At 51.6% G+C, this 23,411-nt stretch overlaps 1 protein-coding gene across 2 annotated transcripts in view; it reads right to left on the minus strand.

Moving 5' to 3' along the window:
• The window catches only part of TSHZ3 (teashirt zinc finger homeobox 3), a 70,548-nt gene that overhangs the window by 10,056 nt on the left and 37,081 nt on the right, over positions 1 to 23,411 (minus strand). The window contains exon 1 of one of the 2 annotated variants that reach the window (XM_057314301.1): positions 809 to 1,290. The exons of the other annotated variant lie outside the window; for it this stretch is intronic. Coding sequence (XP_057170284.1) covers positions 809 to 1,139 — 331 coding nt within the window. The 5' untranslated portion in view covers positions 1,140 to 1,290. Of the gene's footprint in view, positions 1 to 808; positions 1,291 to 23,411 lie in introns of those variants that run through there. 2 annotated transcript variants of the gene reach the window in all.

The raw sequence follows: 23,411 nt of genomic DNA on the forward strand, positions 1-23,411 counted from the left end.
TGAAAGCAGCAACAGGCAATCCATCTCTCCCGAGCTCAAGGCCAAGGGCGTATGCGGGGGCAGGTGAATGAACTGCGGAACTTCATTCACGCAGAACCAAAGGGGACTCCGGGGTAGAAACGCATGTTCATGTGACACCAAAGCCGTCAGAATTACAAGCTCCCTGCAAACCCCCATAGCCCAGGACCCCTGGAATGTCAAGGTTGAAAATCAATGGTCTAGCCTAATACGCGCATGTCTATGAACCATTTTCCCATTCATTGCATTTGACCCCCTCTCCAGGGCCCCAGCAGGTGGATTCAACCATTCCTCGTCTGCGCTGGAGGAAGCTGGTGTTCTGACAAGTTAGGTGGGACACTCCCAAACCCCCTCGTCTGAGACCCTGCAGGAGTCAGTGCACGTGTGAAGGAGATTTGACTCCATTCCTGGGGGAACCACAAAGAAGGAGTGCGGAGTGAGGGCCTTGCTCCCGGGACATGGAGCAGGCTGCCACGTCACAGCCATCCCCAGCTTCCCATCACCAGGGATTCCATGCCTGCCCTTCCACGAGGGTCTCGAGGGCTCCTGCCTCCTGAGACGTGGCCGCGGGGACAACGGACATGTCCAAGGGGATGAAGAACATGTCCAAGGAGTGAAAAGCCAGACGACCACGTAATCAGGTTGGGAGACAGCAGCTCCCTCATTAATATTTATTCTCGTCATTAACTAAACTCAACTACTAGGTAAAAAGAAATTAATACATTTGATAGAAATACAAAACAGTAAGCTGGGGCATAATGGAATTCATTTCTGGGCAAGTGGGAATTACCTTCATCACACTGTTGTGACTCTCTCCCAAAAGGAGGAAATGAAGGAAGTTGAAGTGTCCCTGTGGCTCTGTGCTCTCCGGCCATGGGGCAGTGGCAGGCAGGTGGGCAGGAGGGAGAAGGCACAGCAGCAACCTGCTCCCAGAGGACGCACAGGGCCGTGCCGATTTGCACATTTTCTGCACTACAAGGAAGGTTCAGAGTAAGCCCTCTGTTTTCAAATTCTGGAGACTCCTGGGGAAGGGGTTTTGCTTCTGAAAGCTTCCTCAAATTCCCCTCCCCAGTAAGGGCGGCCCAGAGGACTGCCTCCTGTAGCCCATGGGATCCTGTCATTCATCCATGAAGTGGCCTGGGCCTGGCATGGAGAGAGGGGAGCGGACGCAGGGGGAGGACAGACCCCATCCGCAAGTCCGGAGTCCTGTGTTGAGAAGGGTGAGGAGAAGGGGGGGGGGAGCAGAGACAGGAGAATACCAGGAGAAAGAGGGGGGAAGGAGAGAAGAATCCATTAGGACTGGGATTTGGGGGAGACAGAGACAGACAGACAGACAGAGAAACAGAGAGATATAGGGAGAGACAAAGAGGTAGACAGAGACACAGAGAGACAGCCAGCCAGAGACAGAGCCACAGAGAGAGGAAGGGACAGAGGCCACCGAGGGAGTGGGAGGCCAGCAGGGAAGGGAAGAAAACCAGTGACAGACATCTGAGGAGAGACAGGCAGAAGACATATTCCAGGGGCGAGGATGGAGGCTGGTGAGTTCAGAGAGGGCCTGAGCCCCAGCTGGGTGCAGGGCTGGGGAGGACAGGGGGCCCGGGGGAGCTGCCCTGGGTCAGTTCTAAGGCTGGAGGCTCAGGCCAGTCTCAGCCTCCCCCGAGCACTCAGATTTTCAAAAGACGCGGGTGGTTTGTTGTTGTTTTAAGAATAATTTCACCAGCTGAGGAGGTGACCAAGAAGTTGACTGCTCAGCTGACCCTGGTGAGCAGAACACGTGGAAGGCCTGCTTCTGCCCCAGCGCTGATGTGCCCCAGAGCTAGGGGGCTGCCTGGCCTGGAAGTCCCGGGAGGATGAGGCCCCGGAGGCCAGGGCCTCCGCAAGCCGCAGGGCTCCCTCTCAGGCCCTCCCACGCAGGACCACCTCTGAGACTCGGAACTGCCCAGGAGACAGGCCCGGGCGGCAGGCCTGAACTGGACAGCGTGTGACAAAGGCTGAGGGCTCTGGAACCCGGCCCTCCTGACCCCTTCTCAGGGCTGCCGTGCACCTGCCCTCACAGCCAAGGCTACTCTCCCTGTTCCATACATCGAATTCAAGTTCAGTTTCAAGAACCCAAACCCGCAGCCCCCTAGTGAGGCCCAGAGTCCTCTCCCTGTTTCAGGATATGACTTAGACCCAGAAACACACAGGGTCACCCCAGGGTGTCTTGGCCACCTCGGAAGCTCCCTTCCCCCATGCCTGGGCCCACGACAAAGCAGACTCCTGGTCATGACAGGGGACAACTGGGAAGCCCCGCCGCAGGAGAGCAGTCACTTGGGAGAGGGCCTGCTGATTTTGTTGGCGGTCCTGCCCTGCGTGATTTCCTGCCCCAGTGAGTGATGTCACAGACAGTGAGACCCTGGGCCTTGGCTCCTGCTCTGTCACGTGCTGTTCCTGTGACCATGAAACTGGCTTCAGGTCCTTGAGCTCCAAGTTCTTGCCCAGGCATGGTTGGGGAGAAGATGGGGAGCAGGTCCACCACCCGCACCTCCCAGGTGTTTGTGAAGAAGCAAGGTCTCCATAAGGAGTGAGGGCATCAGGGCTTTTCCAAAAGTTAAAGGGACTCTGCAGATAGAAGGAGGGCCCCAGGAACCTGCAGGAATGACCCAGGGGCCTACACTGAGGGGTGGGGTTTGGGTCCGACCTCTGGGCTGAGTCCTGCTCTTGCAAACGCAGGTTTCCTAGCAGATGGTCTGCAGACCCCCAGACTTGCAGACTGCCTTTCAGGACAGGGGGCTTAAGGGGGGCCAGCAGAGCCCTGCTGGGTAAGAGCCCTCCACGCAGAACAGGCTCTGCTCCCTCTCCCTCTGGCCACCTTGTGTGCTGCGGAGAAGGAAGAGAGCCAGAGAGGAAGGAGAAGAAGAACAGAGAGAAATAAAGAGTAAGGGAAGGAGGGGGAGGAAGGAAGAGACATCAGATGAGCATGCCCAAAATTAAAATCTCTGAGCACACGTGCTGCCCCCAGGCTTGGGTCATCCTCAGGACTTCTGGGAAGGAAGCAGGCAGGGGCGGCCCCAAGCCTGGCTCACCCCACAGCTCCGCCCACTGCCACCTGACTCGAGATTCCCAGGCTCCCGGAGCCATGGGGGCGATGGTTAGACCAGACACCCTTCCCTCGGCGCCCACAGAAGGGCCACCTCCAGCACCCAGGCCCCTCGGGTGCCAGCCACAGGCCGGGCAGCCTCCAGCCACCTGGTCCCGGCTCGGCCCAGCCCCACATCACGTCAGCCTCTGCCCTGAGCTGCCTTCTTCTTTATGGGGAAAGAGCTCAACATCCCCAGAAAACCTCACCTAAATCTCCCTCTGTTCGAAACACACCTAGAAAATCCAGGCAGACTGACCCATTTTACACAGGAATTTCTGCTCCACAAAGGAATCCCACAAGGTGCCCGGACACTGTGCCCTCAGGGTTATTTTTACACGGATCTCTCTTCTGTGGGTGCAGCCGGTTCTGCAGCAACTGCCCTGTCTGGTGCGACTGGATGTGGAGCCCCAAGTTACCCACAGATGTTCTGAGACCCCATAAAATGGGCTGCCGGGAGCCTGGAGGGTGAGGGGCAGGGACTGGCAGGGTGTCCAGGCCTGGGCTGGCAATGACAGAATACTTTCACCCTCCTTGCCTTTTGTGCCCAGAGAGGAGGAGATGACAGGAAGAAGTGAGTGATGGGAGTCCGGGAGAGCTTAGCCAAATGCGGGTATTCACACTGAGCCGTGGGCCTCTGGTACTGACTAGACAACAGAGAGAGAAGATTGAGTCCAGGGAGGAAGGATGCATGGCTTGGCACCCAGGAGGTCCCATCTCCATCAGAGAACATGCGGTTTCTCCAGCCATCCACCTGGGCACCTACAGTCACAAGGCGTCACCCAAACCATCTGCACTGATGGAGGTCACAGGCTCCGGGGACAAGGAGACATGGCATTCACGGATGGCACAGGGGAGACCAGGGGCCTCCCAGGCATCCCCGCTGGGTGCCTGGGCTTCCCAGGAACAGGATAATCCCCCAAAGGGCCAAAGCTGGGCCAGAGGAGCTAGGAAAGCATGGCTAGGCTCTGGGGAAGGACATGGTGGCTGAAGCGATCGTGGTCAGGAGTTCTCCAGAAGGCTGGCCACGCTGGGATGACAACCTCCCCAGATTGATTGTTCTCCCCACTAGCAAGGTCAGGAATATTAATTTTGTACAAGTTAATTTGATGTAATGGGCAAGATGTACGCGTGTTCAGTTGGGTATCTCTGTGCTAATAAAGCCGCGATGCTTTCATGCCAAGAAAAGCATGGCATTAGCTGATTGGTGCATAAAGTCGGCATGAGTAAGGCAACGTCACCCTTCAGCAGAGCCATAGTGGCCGGAAGCAGTTTTTTCGGCCATCACAGGCTGCTGCTGATTCTTCAGGAGGCCAGCGACAGCCAGGTCCCGGGGCCGCCTCCCAGCTGCTGGAAACCCCAGCATCTTCCAAAGCCTGGGCACCCAGACCAAGGCCTGTCCTTATAGAGGTGGCAGAGGACCTTGCCGAAGCCACACGTGCAGCTCCCGCCCCAGGGTAAGAAAGACACTTCGAAGGCGTCTCTCTATGGATTCTTGTGGCAATGATAGCCTCATTCGGCCATCTCAGCAGCCTTTCGGAACAACCTCCCTCCCCTTCCCGAGACCTTCCCCTGCGGGAGAGGTGGGTCAGATAATGAGGAGGCCAGGGAGTTTGGAGGCTCCCCTGGATCAGCAAGGGAAGCGAGTTCCCTCGGTTCTAAGATCACACTCCCCCCATTGCTTCTGGGGGATATGCTCCGCCACAGTCTGGGCACCCACCCTGCTGCAAGGGAAGCACACGGATCAAAGACACAGTCAGGTTCAAAGCAATTGCCTCAGACAATAAAACGTAAATAAATACTCGGGGGGGGGGGACCCTCGGAGTCCCCTCTGTGCTTGGCTTCAAGCACACTTCATCCAAAGAAAACTCCTCGCACCTTGGTGGATTTCAGACAGCAGCAAATAGGGCTTGGGTGAATTATTAGGGGCAAGGGACATGCGCAGATGTTTCACATGGCACACATGAGCAACGGTCAATTTTGCTAATGGCTAAGAAGAATCATGCCTCACACACCTTCGGCTCTGGAGCATGGGGTTTCCTGGAGGTCAGACAGAGAGATCCTCACAGGATAGCTTGTGGTTCCCAAGGAGGCAGCTACCAACCCCAGGAGAACTCTTGCCTATATGCTCACTCGACGATCTCAAAACCTGGGGGAACCACCGTTGAGAATAGGGCAATAGGTTAAGGAAATTTTGGGTAATCCTTACAATGGGCCTCTTCAAAGTGGACTATACATGTACAACTCAAATTCTTGCTGGGCTTTACTGGCTGTTCTTCATGGCACCAAAAGAACTATATATCCAGGGAAAAGGTAAATGGATGGCTTCCATGAAAGAGGAATGAAGACTTACACGGAAGAGGAGACAATTGATTCATGCAACTGATCTATCCATCCATCCATCCATCCATCCATCCATCCATCCACCCAACCATCCATCCATCCATCCATCCATCCATCTATCCATCCATCTATCCATCCATCTATCCATCCATCATCCATCCTCCCATCCATACATCCATCCATCTACCCATCCACCCATCCATCCATCATCCATCTATCCATCTATCTATCCATCTATCTATCCATTATCCATCCATCCATCCTCCCATCCATCCATCCATCCATCCACCCATCCATCCATCATCCATCTATCCATCTATCCATCGATCCACCCATCATCCATCCATCCATCCATCCATCCACTCATCCATCTATCCAAAAACTCATCCTTTCATCCAACATGTATATGATATAAATACATATTCTAGATGCTTTAGTTTAGGAATAAGAAGGTGTCGAATAAGTCAGAATCATAGGTTTTACTTTTATGGGGTCAAGACGACCTTGGTTACATGGATCACAGGGCACTAGAGGATCATACACCCTCATAAACTTCTTTCATATTCAAATCTCAGCATAACCAAGCTCCATCTTACCTTCCAAGTTCATCTTCCACTGCCCACCTGTCCTCAGACACACAAGCCACCCTTCCCTGATGACATTCCCTTGCCCTTCCTTGGTCTATGAGTTTCTTTCACTGTGTGTAACATGCTCCATCTTTTCATATCCTCCTCCCAGACCTCCAAGACCCTGCTCATTCCACCTCCCCCAGGAAGCCCCTTTTCACCTGTCCCTCTGAAAGCGACCTCTTTAACCTCAGTGATGACTCCATGAGTGGAAAAGTCCTCTCTAAACTCTAACTTCTAGAGAAATATAAGGAATGATTCTTAGCTAATCACTTGTACCAAAGTCTCTTCTGGCGTTTACCCCACGTAGCTTTTACAATGGCTAACCAGGGACACAAACGGCTCTCCGTGCGCATTACAGAGGCGAGGACCCAGTGTTCCTTATCTATGCACCCTTCACACAGCCTGGGGGGGTCTACACTCTTACAGACTCCCGGTCCAATTCACAGCCTTAGGTGGGAGCTGCTTAGCCTAAGAACTGCCACAGACCAAGTGGCAGAAGTTCCCACCAGCTCCCTTCCCACTCTCGAATGCAGGGCAGAGCAGCTCCAAGAGCCTTCTGACCTCTCCCACATCTCTTCATGTCCCCTCATTCCCACGTCACAGAACAGACCCACTACGCAGAGTCAAGGCCACAGTATTTCTCAGGAGTTCCTGACACAGGTGCTTATCGTATGATGGCAGAGAAAACCGGGAGGTGGATGCTCCCAGGGACCAGAGAGAAGCTCGGCCCTTCCCTCCCTGCACGGGTACCAGCATGGTAGCCACCTGGGTCAGGAGGCCTTCCTGAGGGAGGCCTGTAGCACTGCCAGTGAACAACCCATTACTCACCTAGCACTCAGCCAGCACTCAGCCAGTATTCAGCCAGCACTCACCTAGCATTCAGCCAGTATTCAGCCAGCACTCATTTAGCATTCAGCCAGCACTCAGCCAGCACTCACCCACTCACCTAGCATTCAGCCGGCACTCAGCCAGTATTCAGCCAGCACTCACCTAGCATTTAGCCAGCACTCAGCCAGCATTCACCCACTCACCTAGCATTCAGCTGGCACTCAGCCAGTATTCAGCCAGCACTCACCTAGCATTCAGCCAGCACTCAGCCAGCACTCAGGCAGCACTCATCTTGCATGCACTCAGGCAAGCACTCACCTAGCACTCAGCCAGCACTCAACTAGCACTCAGCCGGCACTCACCTAGCATTCAGCCAGCATTCAGCCAGCACTCACCTAGCATTCAGTCGGCACTCAGCCAGCACTCACCTACCATTCAGACAGCAACATTCAGCCAGCATTCAGCCAGCACTCACCTAGCATTCAGACAGCACCCAGCCAGCACTCAGCCAGCACTCACACAGCACTCAGACAACACTCACACAGCATTCAGATAGCACTCAGCCGGCACTTACCCAGCACTCACCCCACATTAAGGTAGTACTCAGCCAGTGTTTACCCAGCACTCAGCCAGCACTTAACACTATTAGCCTAGCACTCAGACAGATTCACACAGTGCTCAGATAGTACTTGCTCAGCACTCAGATAGCATTCAGTCAGAACTCAGAAAACACACACCCAGCACTCAGGCAGTTCTCACCCAACATTCAGACAGCACTCAGACAGCACTCAGCACTGGGACAGAACTCACTCTGCATATACCTAGCACTCAGCCAGCATTCACCCAGCACTCAGGCAGCACTTAGCACTCACCTAGCACCCAGCACTCAGCCAGCACTCACTCAGCACTCAGCCAGCACTCACCTAGCACCCAGTACTTAGCTAGCATTCACCCAGCACTCAGCCAGTACTCACCATGCATACACCTAGCACTCAGCCAGCACTCAGACAACACCCACCTAGCACACACTGAGCACACACCAAGTTTTACTAACACACACGTGATCACCATTTATATGGACAGGTCACATCCAGGATAGGGGACGTGATCATCCTAGACAGTTTGAAGAAATAAAGTTTCAAATGATTTATATTTATTTTTTATTTTTTTAATTTATTTTTTAAAGATTTTATTTATTTATTCGACAGAGAGAGAGACATCCAGCGAGAGAGGGAACACAAGCAGGGGGAGTGGGAGAGGAAGAAGCAGGCTCCCAGCGGAGGAGCCTGATGTGGGGCTCGATCCCAGAACGCCAGGATCACGCCCTGTGCCGAAGGCAGACGCTTAACCGCTGTGCCACCCAGGCGCCCCTATATTTATATTTTATTGACTGACATATATAAATACCCATTGATTTCAACTTCACTTGTATTTATTAAGATAGGTTAAAATAGGGTTCCCTAAACCAATATATAAATAGTGCCTATTGGCTTGTCGGCATCACATTACATGTTTCCCTTCAAATATCCTGTCTCACAAATTTATGCTGATGTTTGTGTAGTCTGACTTAGGTGTTTCTTGCACTAGATTCAAGAACACTCGACAGCTCACCAACCTTCAAAGAGAGAGACCAACAGAGAGAGAAGAGAAAAATAAAAAAAAGAAACGTAAAACAACCCTCTCACCAACTGGCTAGTGCATCACATAATCAATTTATGGAGGCTAATTCAGCGGCATACACCAGATTTGAAAATATGTATATTCTTTGACCCAGCTAGGAATCTATACTTCAGAAATACTCACATATGTGCCCCCCCAATAAAAACCCTTTATGTTGAAAAATGTTCTCAGCCATATTCCATATAATACAAAAAAAGGGGGACATCTATACCTTGAAACAATATGCAGCAGTTCATAAGAATAGAGAAATGCCAGCAAAGGTGCGGAGCAGCGGGGACGCTCATTCGCAGGCACAACAGTAGAAACCGGTACGACCACTCTGAAAACCTGCAGTCCCGACTTGGGCTACAGGTGCACCTGCTCCGTGACACCGCGATTCCCCGCAAAGATGCCTCCCCAGCAGAAATGCATGCAGAGCCCATCCGGAGACCTGGACCACAACAGCCTTTGGCGCATCATTCAAAATAGCAAAGAAACTCAAAGCAACCTAAATGTCCATCAACAGCAAATGGACGACTGTATCACGACAGAATGGCATACAGCGGCGAAGAGGAACCAACGATTATCCAAAACAACCGGAAGGATCTTACAAGCAGAACAAGCATGGAAAGACGCCATACACAAAAGATTCTATACTCCCTGGATCCCGTTATATAAATTTCAAACTCAGGCAAAACTGATCTGTGGTGTCCCACTGGGAGGGAGTGACTGGATGCGGGCACCAGGGACTCCTGGGGTCATGGAAATGTCCTGCTTCAGACCTGGGCCCTGGTGACATGGATGTGTCCACTCAGGGAAAACTCATCAACCTGTAACTTACATTTGTCTGCTGCCTTTTTGCATGTTACATTGAATTAAAAGATTACTTTAAAAAGAATGAGGTTAATTCTATAAATTCTGATGTGGGAAGATCTCTAAGACGCACTGGCAAATGGGGAACTGTTTTCTGTGTGAGCTGGGAGTGTGACAGGTTGTGTGGTGGGCACGGAGAGAAAGGATCCTCTCCTGAATGGCAACAGTGTTCTCCGGGTGCAGGAGGGGACACCGTTGCTGGGGAGGGAGATGGTAGGAGGAGGGGGAGAAAGGAGGTCTCTTCTGCATGGTTTGGAATTTTCACAAGCACACACTCATGAATGTATTGCGAAATTTTAACACATATAGAAGGCCACTTACTTTTAGTATCTAAAAGCACCTCTTATGTGTCACGCTCTGTGCAGGGCAAAGCCCCCTCTCAGAGCACTGACTGGGGAAGGCAGGCATAGGACAGCCGGTTCCTGGGGGGGCGGGGATGAAAAGCTGCAGGGGTCAGGGGCCAGCTCCATGGGACGTCCACAAGCCCATCGGCATTTCCAGATGCCCCGCCTTTGCTTCCCTCTGCCCATCCGCATTCTGGGTAAAGATGTCCCCCAGTGACAGTGGACTGCAGAAACACAGACAGGGATAAACTGTGTGCTGGCACTGCTGACCTTGGTGGAAGGAGGAAGGGAGAACCACTTTTCCACCTGCCGCGAAGGCTGCTGGGCTACCGGGCATCTCGCCTGAGGGATACTCAAAGCACCCATGGGCCATGGCGCCTGCAACCACACGTGGGGCCCTGTCCTCACTTGTGGAACCTGTGGGTCTCAGGCCTGCCCTTTCCCTTCCAGTTCGGCCCCTTCCCCTCACTCCTCTCCGACCGTGACCTGAGTTCACCTCACCGATTCTCCTGAGCCCCTGAGGTGGCCATGGCGGGGACAGAGGTCTGCAGGGTAACCTCTCTGGGCGTCCCCTCTCCTGCTGTCACAGCTGAACGAGACAGCTGCCTGGTGCTGGGAGGGCACACAGTGTGGCCTATTACTCCTTCCTGGGACAACAGAAAGTTCTAGGGCCTGGGGTTTTGAGTCTAAAACAGGTGTTCGGGAAACCCCAGGCTTTGTGGGGGGGGGGGATTAGGAAGGGCCCTCAGAACAAATCAGAGCACCTGTCCCTTGGCTTCCCTGGCCATTCCCTAATGTGTTCTGATGACCCAAGGAATCCTGCTCCTAAAACCCAGTCATGAGCATGCCACCCCTCTGCAGAGAGACCCGCAATCAGGTCAGAGGCATTTCCCAAGATAGGCTCAGGGGGCACCATTCCTGGCACGGGGTCCTGGGAGCCAAGTGGAGCTCCCTGTGGCTGGGTCACTGCCCTTCCTCCGGTGGCACTCAGGGACCTTTGTGATCTCAGCACGCCCTGGCTTCCCTGGGAAGTTCCCTTTGGGCCTTTGCTCCAGTGACCAGGAACATTTCACCCCCGGAAACCAAGCTGATGCCCATCTCCCTGCCTGGCTGTCCCCTCCACTCCAGGCCCACCCCCCCCACCTCTGTGTGCCCCAAACCCTTCAGGGATTCTGCTGCCCCCACGGGGGGCGGGGAGGGGATGCTGGGCTTGGGCAGGCAGAGATAAACTATCCTAACAGCCCCCCCCCCACCCGCTGCCAAGGCCTGGCACACTCTGGGGGCCTGACAAAGCTCTTTAAATTGCTTTCAAATGAAAAGAAGGCGGACTTCATGCTCACCCTTTCTGTTTGGTTTGTTTTGTTTCCTTGAGACACTTCAGAGCCAAGCAGCATTTCCATAAAGAACTAAAAAGCCAGAAGCAATGGCCAACACACAGGACCGTCCCTTCCCCCCTACAGCTGTGCCTCACAGGCCGGCACCACCCATGGAGAAAACTACCTGAGCACGACCTTCCCGAGCCATAGAACACGCCAGGGGAAGGGTAAGCCCACGTCCCAGGCCCACTGAATGGATGGGGAGACTGAGGCTGGGAGACAGAAGTTAGGGGACGAAGCCAGCCCTCCCAACTCGCAGAACACAGAACTAGGGCTGGCAGCCAGAACCCAGGCTCTTCCCTTCTTTCTCCCCCTGCGTCTCCCCTGAATGCACACTGACGCATGCTGCTTACGCGTGAAGACACGGGGCGAAGGTGCCCTCAATCTTGGAAAGTGTAGCGCACATCCTTGGCCAAACAGGGTGACATCGCCTACCTTAAATGTCACCAAATACGCAAAGTAGCTAAAGGAGCACATGGCACACGGTGGGGGTACCCAGAGCCCTCTGTGGTCCCAGCTAGGGGGCCCAGGTCTCCTTGGTCAAGAGGGAAAGCAGTTTTTGCATCAGAAAATACAAACAGGAGGGCTGTTTCCTGGGACCAGCACAACCTGGAAGCCCCTGAATGTCACCTGCGACAAGCCTACGGAGTATGGGGCAAATGTGCTCTCTGTGTGAGCTCTGGAAAGAGGAGGGGGCAGACGCCCTGCTGCACATGTGGACGGAAAGCTTCCACGTCAACCTTCCGTGAGGGGGGGCCCAAACGCTGCTCCTGCCACGCAGCCCACCGGCGAGCCCGACAATGGGAAACTACTTTGCAGATCTGTCACCCAATCCCGGAGCCAAGGCTCAGGGCAGCCCTTTATCCCGGCTGCCTCTCCGAGGGGATGGTCTGAGCAGTCTGGAGCCACCACCACAAACATGGAATGTCACAGGAGCAAAGACACTTGTCAAATGCCTTTCCCTTACAAGCACCCTCATCATGACCTGTGTTAATGAAGTTAATTGAATTTAAGATCAATAATGGTTAATTATTGCAATTTGACATTCAGAGATAAATGGCTTTAAGACAGAGCAGTGTGTGTGCGTGTGTGTGTGTGCGCATGCGTGTACGAGAGTGTGTGTGAGCGAGAGTGCGTGCGTGCGTGTGTGTGTGTGTGTGTGTGTGAATGCTCTCCAAAGAAGGTGAGCGCATTACAAGCCTAAGAGGGATCCCACGAGCCTTCCATTGATTCTGGTACAATCTGATCGACTTCATCCCCTGATGAATGTGGGCTTTTCAGAGCTACAAGTAAATGTTCTACAAGACTACTCTAACCCTTGTCACTGGCCAAATCTATATGTGCCGTACACCAGAAATCTATTGAGATAGATTAAAGACTTGCTGTAGAAATAAGAGCAGCTTCAATAAAGGTGAAGGTTTATTATATTGACTATTAATGTAACTTAACTGTATGCAGTTATGAATGCTTATGGATCAGGGCAGTTTAATTTGGGGCAGTTAGATATGATTATAATTGAACACCAATTTTTTTTTTTAAACCATTACCAAAGATGAACTGAATTCAACATGAGGGTGGGGGGTAAGAAGTTCAGTTTGGAAAGCAGGTGACAAGGAACTTGCCCGAGGACGGCCGGCCTCTGGGGGGACAGGGACGCAGGGCTGCGGCGGGGACGGGCCCAGGTCTCTGTCATGCTGACCCCCTCCACTCGGGCCCCGCCCCAGGTCCCTCCGCCCTGCAGAGCCTGACACCCCGGAGGTCTGCAGCTGCGCCCGGGGCTCAGGTCAGGACTGATGAGTGGCTCCTCTGACTTCCTCCAGGTCTGCGAAAAGTTGACTTTTCAGAGGGGTTTCTCGGTAGAAAGACCTATCCCCAAATGTGCGGGTAACGGTACTCCTCCCCGCTCGCAGAACCGGTTAAATGACCACTTACAAGATTTATAATGACAAAGTAAATTTTGCCGGGGAAGAAAGTCCTTACTGATTGCAGAGCACTGACAATAAAATGCTGCTGAGGAGTTCTGTCAAAATGTAAGATTATGCAAAAACACCGTTGAGAACACTGCTAATCATCTGCTTGTGTCAATTACTTGAAGGGTCTCTGACAGCATATTTACATTAAACACATTTCAGGAGCAAAATCCTTAATGCTATATCAGAATATTTTTCATTACCATTAGCGAATCTTTAAAAATCTTTCTTTTTTTTCCCCCCTCGGCTACAATAGCGGTGGTGAGAAGGCTGGGGGGGGAACGCATGGCGGGGAATTTCAACTCACCCAGCTGGAAAAGAGGCAGGGGCGGTGGAAGTCAGATGCGAGGGATCCCAATCCCTTTTCCCACCAGGGGCAGATGGCAGGGCCCTCTTTCGTCCCTGAAAGCCTCTACGGCAAGTGAAAAGCAGCACCGGCTTTCCCCCAGGCTGGGGTGACCAGCTTCACACACCCAATGTCACCTTATTTAACAAGAGGCAGGTGTACAAAGGCAATTGTTGGAATTAGAACCAAGGTAAAGCTGGGACTGGTGCCATCCCAACGCCTCGTCCTGGTCATGCCATCTTGTCCACAATTAGGGTGGCAGGGAAGTAACCACACGAATGGCACGGGGTCTGGAGAGGTGCGGCTGAGCGAGCCTCGTCCCGAGGGAAGGTACAGTCACGGAGCAGAGACAGCAGAGTGGGGGACACCACAGGGTCCGCTGCGGGGGCTCTCCCGGAGGGGACAGCCGGCTGGCTCAGGACCCCGGGGTGCTTGGAAAAGCCTATCTGAATGCTCCCAGGAAACCATACCCAAGACAGCCCTGGGCTTTACCTGATGGACCACCATAGTGGCAGCCGCTGGTAGTGGTGTTGGAGGGGGGGGTTGTTGTTTTTGAGTAGTTTGTGGAAATCTTCCTTAAGCTGCCTCCTCTTCTCCTCGCACCCACCCCATGAGATAGATCTGGCTGTTGCCCCAATTCCCAGATTAGGGGACTGTGTCCCACCTCGATGCACAGCTTACCGAGTACAGAACCAGGATTAGAACTCAGGTCTCCCGGGGTGCTTTCTCACTCCACATGGGGGACATCTTAGTTACAGGGACAGTGAGATCCCAGCCCTGTAAGCATCCGATAACATTCCCTGCTCTCATAAAGTCAGACAAGGGGTCTATGAAATAACACCCGAAAAGCCAGGAGACCACCTTAATCTCAAAAAGTGCGTATGTACCGTTACCGCTCACAGGGCCACTCCAGGCTCCGGGAAGCACTTCTCAACACCGCCCCAGAGGAAGGACCCCACAGTTGCCAGGTTACTGCCCACAGCCCCCAAGGGCCTGGAGGCCTGCACTAACCCCTCTGTGCTCTGGAAAGTGCTGGCCTACAGCAGCTATGCTGGGGTCACCGAGACACAAGACTCTACGTCCCATGCACCGCGCTTGATGAGAAAGGCACAGGGCGCGCAGAAAATAGAAAGGACGCACACCTACTCAGTCATTCCAGGGGATCCAATATTTGTGGTGACTTCAGAAACTGGTGTTAAGTTATAGTTAAAACAAAATGAATTCCTTTTAAGAGTTTCTATGCTCTGAATGTTTTATTGAGTAAAAGCAGCCTTCTATCGCTTCTCGGCCTTTTGGCTAAGATCAAGTGTAAAAGCAGCCTTCTTCCCATTCCCAGACAGACACATTTCCCTAACTGATCTTTGTAAATGTGTTTGCTTTTACCTTAAAATATGACATATGCTTATCACTTTTCTCATCAAAGCGGGCAAGATAAAAAAAATAATGCAAAGGGCTACACAGCCATTCTCAAATTCCATCTCCAGACCCTAAGTGAGCTCTGTATCGAGGAGGCCACAGGCCAAAACACGGCATCCAGAAGCCAAGGTTCTAGTCCAATGAGGCCCAAATTGGGATGGATTGTGAATGCCCCATTGCCTGTTTGATGGAAATAAGATGTCATGGATGAGTAATGAGATTTGGCTTCATTTGCATTTCTTTATATAGATTACACATACATCGACATGTGAATAGACACACACACAAATGCAAAAACATAAACACAAGTGCACACACCCATCTACACACACACACGGACGTCTGCATGAATCTGATTGCCCTACAGAGTTATCCTTTAAATACATATGAACGAGTAACTCCACACCAACTTATACCGAATGAATACATGAGGCAAGAAAAAGTCGTCCCCACAGGCGGGGTCTGCTATTTAGACATCTGATTCCCGGCACCCAGGCATCCGTGTCGGGTGCCACCCCTGCAGCTCTTTGGCAAGAGTGCGCAAACCTCCGGGCCATCAGGTCGCAAAGCCCAAAACCTGTACACTGAGCCTTCTCCACGGTGCCCAGTAAAATGCCAGGGTCGTGCCACTCTCTCGAGAAGACTGCACAGGACTGGCTCGACAGGGGCACCTTGTGTGCACGGGGCAGCCAGGGGTTCTGTTCATAATGTAAGTTTCCTAGGGTCCTAAAACCCCACGGTCCCCAAGGGAAGGTGGGGCTGGCGAAGGGAGAGACTAGAGCCCTCTGCCACCAGGGTGATAGGATTAGCGGAAGCAAACTGTATTTTGGAAGGATGGGTCTCGTGAGGACACAGGTGGGGCACCCTTGACCACACGTAACATTCCGTGAGTCATCGCCAAGGGCCGTGTGCTCACCCAGGCCCCTCCACACACTCCCCCACGGGCTCCCCACAAGAATCTCATGAAATACGTGCTCTGATCCTTCGCGTTTCACAGATGGCGACTCTTAACTTGCTCCAGAGGCCAGAACTGTCATGCAGGGCCAGGCTTTGGACCCAGCCGCTGTGCCCAGAACGGGCTCTCCACCTTTCCGGTCGAGCTGAGCCCCTACGAGCATCTTCGCTGTTTACAGAAAGAAGCCCCCTCTCCCCACACTGTCAGACTGGGACCGTAACCAAAAAAATTAATCTCAAGTTTTTAAAATATCAAAACCTTAAAACGTATAATTAAATTAATCATCATAAATTACTTTTTAGCACTGGGAGTTGGATTTATAATATCATTTTCAAACCTCTCTGTGAGATTTAAATATTTTATAGCATATGTGAGTTAGAGGGAAATGTGTCTAAGGGCTTAAATATCGCTATAGAGCAGCAGACTTTGACAAAAACTGTAGCACAACTGTTTCTAAGGTAGTTTGTAAAAATTATTTATTTCCATACCAGTTAATTATGATGGGAGTCTTTGTTGAATGCACAAGCATTAAAAAAGTGCTGATATTTTATGCATCTTTAACTGGAGCGCGATTCCCCGCAGCGCACTGGTAACTCCTTGACATTTAGCATTCACTCACAGCAACTGTAATAAGGGGTTTGATTGCTTCCTTTGCAGATGCAGTAATTTAATAACTGTGATCAGTTGCATAAATTTACTATACAACCATCTTAAGTTAGCCACATTAAAATTAAGCAAAATTGTAATCTGTTGACAGATTATTGCTACTGAACAATTCTACTAAAAGCATTTCAGATTAGCAAGTGCCACGAGCATTTGTGTTTTATAAGCTTGTAAAAAATACGGCAGCTTCCTCCTTCCCCACCCCAACCTCCAGTCGCCCCCTACCCACAGACACACACACCGAAAATCGGAATAGTAGACAGTTTGGTGAAATTCTGTGCTTTCTGCCAAATCAGCGGAACCGCAGGTTTTGTGGTTTGAGATGTCTGGTGTGGTGATTTGTGCCCTCTGGAAGTGGGGTGGGAGGGGTGGGTGTGTCAATTTCGTTCTCCTCTCCTGCGGCAACTTTGTATCCACTGACTTAGGAAACCTCCTAGCATTGCAGCTCTGATGAATAAAAGGATTGTGTTCCCCAGAGCAAAGGAAAAGTGCTAATTTCATCCCTTAGTTGCATAAAGGTAAAGGATACCTGGCTCCCTCCGAATGAGGTCCTTGCAGCAGGCGTCCTAAATGAAGAAGACAACACACAGGACTTCCCGCTCACTTGCTACAGAACCCCTCACCAAGCCTGTAGGTGAAAAGGGAAGAGGGCTCAAGTTCCATGGGCAGGTATCAGCCGCAGCACGGCGATAAAGAAAGGAAAACAGCGCCCTTGCCCGCTCTGTTTAGAAGCAAAGTGGGACCCGAATCTCCTGCTTTGTGCCCTGTGCGTTGACTTTTCAGAGCAATGTTTAGCCAAGCAGGCAAGTCAGGAATAACTGTTTCTGATCCTTCCCAGCAAATATCTTTAACCATCTGTTTACACTTGCCAAATATGCTTCCAAGTTTCCAATTTTATCAGTATATAAAAAGAATATCTGTTTTTAAAAAAAATCGTAAATATCTTGTGATGCATCTTTACATAATTCAAGAGAAATTAAAAAAAAAAAAACCTCACTTGAAAGCCAGCATGAGCACAGATTTGTTTAAACTTTCATTTACATAGAGGTTTGGGGTGGGTGGGAGCCACTAAAGGGGGCTGGGGCTTTTTTGTAAGGCAGGGTCAAATGTCAAAGGTGCCTGACTGCCTGTCAAGGGAGTGGCATGTGCCCTCCCCGAGCAAATGACCAGAAACACAGAGGACACGTTCTGGGGCTGCCCCGCATATGCAGCCTGTCACTTCCGATGGAGTTACGGGGTGCCTCCCAGACAGGTGACGTGTGGGGCTGGGCTGCCAGCTTCCTATGGAGGAGAGACCACTGCTGAGCTTGACAAATTGGATGGGACTTCGCTACCAAATTTCCTGCCAAGAGGCCTAACAGTCAAATGTCTATCTTCTTCTCATCACCAAGGAGTGATACCACGACTCTGACATAGTGTCTCCGCTACTTAAAGACAGAGTTAATGCAAAATGATCGAGAAACGTGAGCTCTATGGGAAACTTTTAAGAGCCAAGCAAAAGGGACTTCCAGCACCGGCTCCTTTATCCTGAGAGGGTCCACGTGAGTGTGTGCACACACGTGCATGTGTATGCGGGCACGCGTGTGCAGAACCCTAACTCTCATTAGGCAGCGGACGACTCGGATGTCTGCCGCTGTCCCCAGTACCTGTGATTCTTTGTAGCAAATTGGAGATAGCCTGGGCTAGGTTTGTTTGCTTCTAATTATAACTAATTATGCTTCTAAATATGTTCTTTAGGGTTACCACGTGCGAAAGAATGGAGGTAGGAAAGAAAGAAAATTCATCGGGATTATTAAAAGAAAGAGAAACATACTAATTAGCTAACTAGTATACTCATTTCAATGTTTAATAATATTTTTTAACATTCCAGCATACGCTGCGGAATGAAAAATTACCCACAGCACCACCTGTGCGTCCCCTGGGACACGAGGATTTAGAGTTCTCTCCTGCAGTCTTGGAGCCCTCGTTGCTAAATATTTCTCTGACTATTTCTTTGTATTCCACCCCGTCCCACCCCCACAAATTAAAAACAAAAAAGATAGTAAATTCTGTTTCCCACCAAAGCCTTTTAAATAACATCTCCACAAAGCCCAACTTAATTACATAACTCAAGTGCTTGAGAAAAAAAAATAGCATTTATTCCCATAATTTTGGAAGCTGTCTCCACCCGTTTCTATATGTGCAAACTGCACCGACTGTGTGAACAGCCCCTGTCTGCCCAGCTCCCCCAGCCTGGCTAGGAACGGTGTCGTCGTTGCCCTCCATTTTTCCATCTGGTTGGGCCTCCCCTGGCCCTAGGTTCTGGGAAGGTTCTGGGGTTCAGGTGGGCGATGATGGGGCCAACTGCACGTAGCCGGGAACACAGGAGACGAGGGATGCCAGAGGGCGCAGAGGAACACGGGGTTGGGGGCCTGAGGCCGGCCCACCCTCGCATCGCACCTGTACGAAGACCCCACAATTAAAAGCAGGTAATGGCCAAAGCCAAGGGTGCCCCGCCAGCTCCTTGGGCTTGCTTCCTTCAAACTCCACTTCTGACTGTGGGTCAGTCCTCCACAAACAAAGCCTTAACAGAAATGTTACGGAGGAAATAATAGCCATTTCCAATGATAATACACAATTTTAGCACTGACGCTTGGCTGATTTAGGTGTTCGGCCAACGTGTCAAGCAGCCTGCCTTCCTTAGGCGGGCCTTTAATGGGTAACTGGCAAGTTCTGGCAGCCTTATTTCTGTTTTAGATTTGGTTTGTCATTGGGTATCCATTACCTGCCATTCATCTTTGATCTCTTTGGACAGGCCTGATCAAAAGATGTCATTTGACCTACTCCACTTGGCAGAAACTTGTATGACTCTCATAAAGGGGCCACCCCAGCTATAAATAAAATGACATTATTATTTTTCTGTCCTATCATGTAGAAGAGACAATTATGATAATGCAGTGTCTGTCATCGGGAGCCCAGCAAATTGCTAGCTCTCACGCAACTGTTTAGCTTTCTTATTTGTTTTTTGTCTGTTTTCCTCCATTTCAAGTTGAAAATAAAGCAGAATTGAAATCCCTAATGCTCTGCCTCCCACTCCGACAGTCTCGGGGCTCCTTCCCATGGTACTGACATGCAGGTGTGGCTAGCAGCTTGTGTTTGTCAATGGTGGGTGGTGGTTATGGCTGTGTTGGCAACGCAAGGCAACGGGGAGATCAGGTTAGTCCTTCATTTAGTGTTTTGAAAACAAGCTAATCTCTGAAATTAGAACCGAGAGATATTACTGAAAATAGATAAAAATCATGGCAAGGGTTTATTGTGTCCTTAACCAGGTCCTACGTGGGAAAGACGCTTTGGAAAGTCCACCTGCCACGTTAAAAAGAGACGGCCCGGGAGTCATTGCCAGGGACCCCCACAGCTTGGGGACACACTGGCCCAACTGTTTGCTACCTTCTTCAGTGTGGACCAACAATACGGGCTCCATCCCTATGAGGCTGGCTCTCAAGCCCTTCTGGAAATGGAGGTCTGGGTGATCCAGGGTCAGCTTCCTTCCTGGGTGGTTCCGCACGGGCACACAGAGGGAACATAAGGATAGAACTCACTCAGAAGTTGTCCTCTGTTGGCCAAATGCCCATGTGGACCGCAGGTGGCCATTCTCCAGCGGCCGTGTGCCAGGCACCTGCCCCGCTCAGTAGCCTCCATCCAACCCGTGCTCTTGCTTGGGAACAGAGGGCAAGGGGACACGCCCCCAAAGCCCTCTGCTGAAATTCTGGCTGTGGCTGCTCAGAATCCTGTTGTCCTAGGGCTAGAGAGGTGGCAGGAGCGTGACAGATAGGTACCAAGCCCAACATCTCATTCGAGAAAGGGGCAAATGAGGCCCAAAGAAGAGGAAAGGCCACCCAGAGGCACCCCAGGGCATTAATGGCAGAGCTGAGACCAGATTCCAGACTTCCTAAATCTGCGGTCGGGGCCCACCCAGCCTGCCAGGCCGCCTGCCACTGTCTCCAGGCCAGCCTGAAGCTCTCCCTTCTGTGAGTGGATGACTGTTACTCCTCGGGGCCTGAAGGTCTTCCCCGCTGGCTCTGCCACTCAGGCTGGCCAGAGTTTTGCGTGGCACAAAGATACACGTGGTGATGTGGCTGGCCATTCCCAGCAGACAGCATGTCACTGGACATAACTGTACAGGGCCCTGTACAAGGTTCAGGACCTGGGCATCCCAAAGTCTCCTGCTGCCACCATTCACCCAGCCAGGGCAATGCCCCAGAGAGGATGAAGCAAGTGGGTGCGTAAAGAACAGAGGGATGAAAGGCAGAGAAAGAGCAGACTCTGAACTCCTTGCCCACAAGAAGGAATGTGGCCTCTAGCCCGGCTGACATTGGTTGACCTTTACCTTCTGCCACAAATGTGGACAGAGTATATTCCAAGTACAGGAGCCCAAGGTGGGTCAATGTCATCCCCTGACGCAGCGGGGACACCTGATCGGAGACTGTCTCACTTTGATACGTGACACTCATTTTGAGGAAGAACACGTCTGAGTCACTTCACGGCTTTGGGAACCATCAAATCGACAAGAAGGAATATTTTGGATTAGCAGATGAGTCAAGAAAGTTCTGGAAATAGTCCCCAAACTGGGAAGTCTAGGCAAGAAATGATAAGAGCAGGGAAACACGGCACTCCCTCAGTGACTCCAATGTAGCTTGTCTTGCAAAGCACTAGACAATGTGCCACAAAGACAAAAGATGGCTCTAAGGGCTATTGTTGGCATATTATTCCCTTAAGATTCAGCATAGACACCCCACTTCTGGGAAACTATTAATAGTTTTCTCTCACCCCTGGGATGAGTAAGGCATCCCTCCTCCACATTCTCATCCTGTTTAGTGTCCATTTCGGTCACGGTACTCACATCAGGATTACAACTTTCTATCGTGTCCCCCATGCTCTGACCTCCTTGAGGACCACCCCTCCCCGTGTCCCCTGCACCTGCCAGGGCCGGCTGGAGCAGGTGCTCAATACACGTCTGCTCAAATTGTTCCAGTCACTCCCAAACACATGCTCCAGTAACCTGGTGTCCTCAGAGGAATCCGTGATTACAGGAAAATGCACACAAGTACGTTTTCCTTCCTGTAGCCTGAGCAACATCTCCCTTCCCCATCCCCGGAACCCCGGTCCCATTCATCATGCTGTCACGTGACAGTTCGCTAAGCCGCTATTAAGTGCCCCAAACTTCTCGAGTCTTCCCCCACGATAATGAGCCTCTCTTTCCTATGAGCTACTTCTTACACACCAATGCATCAAGAACCGAAAACTACGATTTGGAAGAACCAAGGCAGAAAGTGTGGGGACAGACCAGAGGAAGATAAGCAGACGTGAGCTCCAAAGGAACGGGGGCCGCTTCTCACACATTTCCTCTTTCATCCCAGACACTGGCATCCAGGGTGGGTCTGCAAATATTTGCTGCACAGCGCACGATGGGTCTGTGGCCCCGTGCTCAGGGCCAGAAGGAGCATGAACATGGGGAAAAAGGTTTGGGTAAGGTGGTGGCTGTTGGAGGGGCATATGGCAAGCTGCTAAAGGATCCTGGAATCTTACAAGCCCGGGGTCATCCTCCACTCTGTCCTGAGAAGCTGGGCCACTTGGGCCAACTACAAAACCTTGGGAGTCTTCATCCATAAAACGAGAATGAAAGTGTCATCTTCTGAGAATGGTTAGCAGAATTATGTGTCTAAAGCATTTAGCACAGAGCCCAGCACATGGCAAACATTCAACAAAGAACAGTTATTTCTGGCGGTAGAAATTATGCTTTTCCATCAGCAGGGAAGATCCTGCCATGACAAGAAAGGGCAGGACCTGCACGGTGCAAGGGTCGGCCCCATCAATGGGCCAGCCTTTGCCGTGGGGGCAGTCATTAAAGTCCAGGAAACTCTTGCAATCAGCTCAGCCTCTTGAGTCCCGAAGAGGTGGGACAGGATGGAAGCTAAAACACCATTCTCCATCTAATCTTCTCTCTGCATCTCGGGCCAAGAACTCCCCTGGCGGCAAGCCTGGTTGACTCCTGCCTGGGCACTGCCCTGTTCTTGCTACTCTTACAAAAAGCAAGTAAACTTGGAACAGGTAGGGATGGGAGATCAGGGGGCGGGGTGGGGTAGTGAGGGTGAGGCACTGATGCAGCCAACACTCTGGCTGGGGATCTATTTATCAGCTCACTCTCCTCGCCCCCTTCCCTTCACCTCTCAGCTCCCGGACAGATCCAGAGCATCAGTGTCTGGGGGAGGTGAGAAAGAGTGAAAAAAAAAAGCAGACGGAACAGGTGCTCCGGAGCCCTTCTGCATTCTGGGAAGTGCCTTCCCCACCCAGGGATCTTCTTCAAGGCAAGAGGCAAGGGGGTAACAGACCGTGGCCTTTGGTTGCATGGGGTTGTTCCTTCTGGAGGAGAGTCCTGGTCTTACAGAGGCCCCAGTGCAGAGAACGAAACAGAAGAGACAAGGCATGAGCCTGTGAAAGACACTCGCTTCTCGGCACCCTTCATGCGCGGGTTCACGGCGGCGGTCCGGTCCCTGCGAGCATGCGCACTTAACCAGTGTAAGGTCCGCAAAGCCGCGTCACTGCCTTGGCTGGTGGGATGGATGGCACTGAGCGTGGCCATCACCTCTCCATTCTGGACCCTCCGCCTCATTGCCTGCAAGCCTCAATTTCCTCAACTGCAAAAGGGGTTGGTGATGCCAACTCTTCCCTGGGTTGCTTTGTACACTTCTCTGGGCTCTGCACACCATGACTTTTAGAGAGACCAAACTTCCCTCCCATGGCTGGAAACTGTGAGTCGCCAGACTCTGGCCTAGGTCAGAGAGACAAGCACAGAAGAAAGATCTAGAGAAGAATTGTCCATGTGACCATTTAAGT

This window comes from Ursus arctos, unplaced genomic scaffold, assembly GCF_023065955.2.
Source record: "Ursus arctos isolate Adak ecotype North America unplaced genomic scaffold, UrsArc2.0 scaffold_19, whole genome shotgun sequence".
Taxonomy (NCBI): Eukaryota; Metazoa; Chordata; class Mammalia; order Carnivora; family Ursidae; genus Ursus; species Ursus arctos.